The sequence below is a fragment of the Cynoglossus semilaevis genome, chromosome 7 (genome assembly GCF_000523025.1).
Source record: "Cynoglossus semilaevis isolate Cse_v1.0 chromosome 7, Cse_v1.0, whole genome shotgun sequence".
In the NCBI taxonomy this organism is placed as follows: domain Eukaryota; kingdom Metazoa; phylum Chordata; class Actinopteri; order Pleuronectiformes; family Cynoglossidae; genus Cynoglossus; species Cynoglossus semilaevis.
In genome coordinates, this window is record NC_024313.1 from 8,641,556 (window position 1) to 8,646,007 (window position 4,452).

The 4,452-nt window shown below is 39.5% G+C and overlaps 2 protein-coding genes across 3 annotated transcripts in view; one reads left to right on the top strand and one right to left on the bottom strand.

Moving 5' to 3' along the window:
* The first annotated feature begins 1,517 nt into the window (after nt 1–1,517).
* On the top strand, nt 1,518–3,905 carry LOC103381032 (uncharacterized). Of its 2 annotated transcripts, none has more exons than XM_017033899.2 (7): nt 1,518–1,676; nt 1,951–2,095; nt 2,461–2,550; nt 2,704–2,792; nt 2,994–3,154; nt 3,543–3,659; nt 3,727–3,905. In XM_017033899.2, the coding sequence occupies exons 2-7, from the start codon at nt 1,971–1,973 to the stop codon at nt 3,844–3,846; spliced, it is 702 nt and encodes a 233-aa protein (XP_016889388.1). In that variant the 5' UTR covers nt 1,518–1,676; nt 1,951–1,970; the 3' UTR covers nt 3,847–3,905. The 2 variants fall into 2 exon arrangements, with proteins under 2 accessions (XP_016889388.1, XP_008311416.1); XM_008313194.3 differs by having other exon boundaries at nt 1,536–1,676; nt 1,954–2,095; nt 3,727–3,847.
* A 34-nt stretch (nt 3,906–3,939) lies between these two features.
* irak1bp1 (interleukin-1 receptor-associated kinase 1 binding protein 1) overlaps nt 3,940–4,452 on the bottom strand; it is a 1,935-nt gene continuing 1,422 nt past the window's right edge. The window contains exons 3-4 of the mRNA XM_008313195.3: nt 4,299–4,429; nt 3,940–4,198 (exon numbers count right to left, since the gene is read on the bottom strand). Coding sequence (XP_008311417.1) covers nt 3,955–4,198; nt 4,299–4,429 — 375 coding nt within the window. The 3' untranslated portion in view covers nt 3,940–3,954. The remainder of the gene's footprint in view (nt 4,199–4,298; nt 4,430–4,452) is intronic.

A 4,452-nucleotide genomic window follows, 5' to 3' on the forward strand; every position in this document is an offset into this window, starting at 1 on the left:
GCTTAAAAATCCTAAAGAAGACGGCTGCGGAAAAGGGGGTTTCTAGTAAATGTGTACACCTGATCGAAACCTTTTCATAGTAATGTACCTGTCCTCTATCAACATCCATAAATCCTCTCTGAAATCTTCCTTTTGTCTTCTGCTTTGATCCCTCTATTGTCAACTTGTATCTTAGATTTATTCCAACTGCATAAATCTGGTCAATTCTCTGATCTTGTTCTCAATCCTGTCCGTTGTAATCTTCCCCAGTGAAGATACCAGCTACTCTTCCACTTGTAGGGTCAACAATCCCTCTGATTTTGAAAACCACTCCATGGAAGGTCGACCTTCCCTTTCACTTGTGCTGCTACGCTTCAACCTCGATGCTGTTCTTTCACCTTCTCCAACCTGTCTGCATCTTCCTCTTTACCGCCTTTGCTTGCTTCACAGGTATTTCAACATTCTCTATAGATATCCTCTTTTACCCATCACCCTACATTAACCCATTGGAGCTGTTCTAACAAGACACTGTTTTACATTTATTGAATTGTTTGATTTTCTTTATCGCCATCATACATAAATAATACTAAATAAAATAGTAGATTATTGTTTAGAGCCTAGCTTCTAAAGGTTGGACTAAAATATTTCATTTTATTATTGTAAAAACAATAATAATACTATACTATAAATATTAAATAACACAGTAAAGGGGTCTTACAATCTGGTCAATTATGCTTTTTTTCATCTTTGTTTCTGCAGAGAGCATTACTAAGCAAATGCCATAACTTTTAGGTTCTCTACTGTTACCTTCGATGCTAATGTATAAAGGCATCCTTTACCACTGTCCTGAGCTAAAACAGTATGTGGCAGAGTTTTTGTTGCTTGCAGCCCCTGACCTTGCCTCAGAGGTTCAAAGGTCACAGTGTGGGTGTTGATGTGTATGAAGTGTGGGTCATTGAGACACATGCAAAGTACAGAACGAAGCAGGGAAAAGTCAAATTGGTGTGTATCACATGATGTGAGTGAGGAGGGTCTTTGTTACTTTGGACGAATTTATACATATTGAATATATATATACATATAAATGCAAAAGAAACAGGCGAAAAGCTAGAATGTATGTGTAGGCAACTTCTGCTGTCCCGTTGGTTCATACAAATATTTTAAGTAAATAAACAGTTGTGTTTCCATAGCCAACTTTACTTTCTGTTTATTTGATTGTTTATTTGATTTCATTTGTTATCAAAGTAGTGTTTTTGCCTAAAATAATACAAACATTGCACCTTAAAAAAAATAAAAAGCTTCTTTTAACCGCTGGGTTGACTAATTTGTAGTTAATTAAAAGAAAAAGAAATAATTATATTACACCAACGATGTAGTATTTAGGTACAGAATTTTAACACGGTACAGCAGTGACACCTAGCGTCGAAAAGGTGTAAGTGCGTCACTTGCTGAAGCTCGTTCGTCCTGACGTGGCGAGTAGCTAAAGGGCCCCGGTCTCATCCGTGGGCTGCGGTGATTGGGTGAACAACGTGTTTGGCGAATTAAAAAAACCGGGTAAACCGGTGTCAGCAGCACGTGGTTTATGTAAATACAACAGGAGTGAAGCCGTGTCAGTGTGTGTCCTGATTTTAAAGTTCACACCATGGTGATCACAGTCACAGGTGGTCACAGAGACTGACTGTGGAGTTAAATACAAGGTAAGATCACAAACTTATGCAACATATCACTGTTTCCGTCTCTTTGTTTTTTAATGCACATTTTTACGCGTTCTTACAGTATTGGTGGAATATAAAAACTAAGTCAAGGTTTTGAAATGTGACGTCATGTTATTTTAAACAAAATATTATGCACACCGTGCGTTTTTCTCTTTGATCTTAAAGGACAGTTGGTATAAAATATATATATTTTTAATCAGATGTAAAGCATTTTTTGACCCTCACCCTCACCCATCATGTAAATGTATTTCCTCAGCAGGTGACAGCACCGGAGACATGCCTCAGCTCTCAGCAGCTGCAGTTCTGCAGCTGGCGCTACTGCTGTGTGCGGTGCCTGCGCAGTACTACATCAGTCAGTGGAGCGGCTCCACGGCAGCGCAGCGGTACCTGGCCACAACACGGTAAGTGCACGTCAGTTCGGATGTGAACTGAGATTCTCTGACTAACTTTTAATAAAAAAAATGCATTTATTATTTATTTATCTTATTTAAATTATGAACAGAAATTGATATTGACGTTGGCAACATCCATACATTCCCTCAGGGGTAAAGTAGTTAAGGCTGACATTCTTAGGGCTCTCTATTCTACCAGGTTAGTTGATAACTATCCATACAATAAAACAAGAAAGCATCCAGGAAATGCTTTATTTCTGCAAACTAAAAGTAAAGACTATTCTGGACTATACTCATCTTGATTCCTTTTGGGTTTTTTGTCAACAACATGTAAATGGATGGCGTGATTGCCGATCTTGTGTGTGTGTTTCCAGGTTAATCAAGATTTGGAAAGACTGGAGGAAGTCCTATCTCAGCAGTACTGCATGGACCGACTGGGCAAACCAGAAGATGTCAGATATCAAGTAGGTTTAAAGTGTAGAAGTATTTAGTTTGACAAAAACTGCAATGAAGACTTAAAAACACAAGATTTTTTATTTATTTATTTGTTTGCATTTAAACCCATTCTAACCTTGCTTTCGGGTCTCCATTGAAAATACATACGGTATTCTTCACAGGTCTCTGTTCGGCATTGAAGAGAAAGTGAGCGTGGCCTCACCTTCTTTTGATACAATGCTGTATGATAACGACAAGGGCTTCTTTGGAGGTATGTGTCTGTATGTGTACATTTATACAATGTTTTTTTTTTTTTAATTTATATTTCTGAACCCTTTTACCCTGTAGCAGTGCAGTGCTTGAATGTGAATTAGTTGATTCACAATTGTACAAATTGTGTAATAGTTTTCCTTTAACTAGTTATAAATAGTTATTAAAATAAAGTTGACTGTTTTTTTTTTTTTACCTGTAGCCTCTAAGGTAGTACGCAGCCCTCGCCCTTCGTACGTGTTTCTCCGGGTTGGAGAGGTGGTGATGGAGAGGAAGGGCCACATGGTTGGGGTGGTCGTGAGCTGGGACTCTGAGATGCAAGCCCCTCCAGAGTGGGTCGACAGAGTGTATTCACACTTTGAGGTAAGCAGACGCTTCTTGATTCTCTATAACAATACTGGTCGCTAGAGGGCTCTTTTGCAACAAAAGCGACGACGGACTAAGCTCCGTTCAATACATTAATACATATAGTATATTCTTAATACACAACTCTGACGATGGTTTGAATTTTAAAAAGAAAATCCTATGTTTACTCTGCCGTTGGATTGATTGTTTTCAATTATTTTTTATTCTTTCTATCTCCTTAAAAATGTAAATATTTCAAATCAGTTTTTCATGTAATAATAAATAAATTATTATTTATTTATTATTTCAAATAGACACAGAATCGTTTGGAAAAACTCATATGGAACTATTCAAATAGCTTCAATCATAGCCAAACTGACTTTAATTCATTTGTGTTTGCATGTAGGGCGGTGCTGCCAGAAAGACACCTCATTATAAGGTCCTGTTCAGCGGCCCAGGACCCACCTCTCTGTTAGTTGCCTATCTGCCTCAAACACAACTGGAGCGAGTCACTGGGACCAGGGTAGGTACTGGAGAAATCCCAGCACACGATCTTAATGACAATTATCACAATTTTTGATTGTCCGTAGCCCAACATCCCCACCATGGAGAAATACTTCACACACTTTGATGGGAAGAGGTTCGTCATGCAGCCCTGGCTGAAACAGCTGTTTCCTGAAGATGAAGCTGAGCCTGCCGATCAACTCTAACTGGAAAAACAGTACATCTGATCTTTTTTTTTTTTAAATAAACCAATAATTTAATCAACCGCAAATGTATAATAAATATTTTTTTATTTGAAATTGTGACAAACGTCTTCAGTGTTTTTTCTTGTTTCTGTCTTTGAGGCCAAAAGTGACCGTCACCCGTGTGGATGCAGTGATTGTTGGTGGACGGAGTAAATGAGAAGAAGAGACAGAGTCCTGCTCTTCTTCGTGTCTCCACTCCCTTGTCTCCTCTTCTCTGATCAGCAGGGGGGGACCCAGACTCTGTTCAAGGAGCCGGCTGACATCACTGGCCTTCTGCTGGGCATTTTCAACCGCAGACACACACACCCTCTTCCTAATACACAGATAAACGTACAGTAATGATCAGTCTACATGCATGTAAAAGTCTTAGTAGACGTCTGTCCTTGGCGAGGGCGAGCCTCGTACATCCCTACCTCAGTTGACTCAGGCATCCCTCACTGTGGTAAAAGTGCGGCAGTCCCACACAGACACTCTTGTCCAACTTCTCCAGCAGGACCCCACACACTGTTCCCATCTTCTCAAAATCCGAGAACGTTACGGTGACCTGTGGGAATGTGGTGAACCATA

Bases quoted from the DNA above. Each gene is read 5' to 3' on its own strand.
- LOC103381032 (XM_017033899.2), top strand. From the start codon at position 1,971: ATGCCTCAGCTCTCAGCAGCTGCAGTTCTGCAGCTGGCGCTACTGCTG. The intron at 2,793-2,993 runs GTATGTGTCTGT...TTTTACCTGTAG, and splicing joins CGACAAGGGCTTCTTTGGAG to CCTCTAAGGTAGTACGCAGC. The intron at 3,155-3,542 runs GTAAGCAGACGC...GTTTGCATGTAG, and splicing joins GAGTGTATTCACACTTTGAG to GGCGGTGCTGCCAGAAAGAC.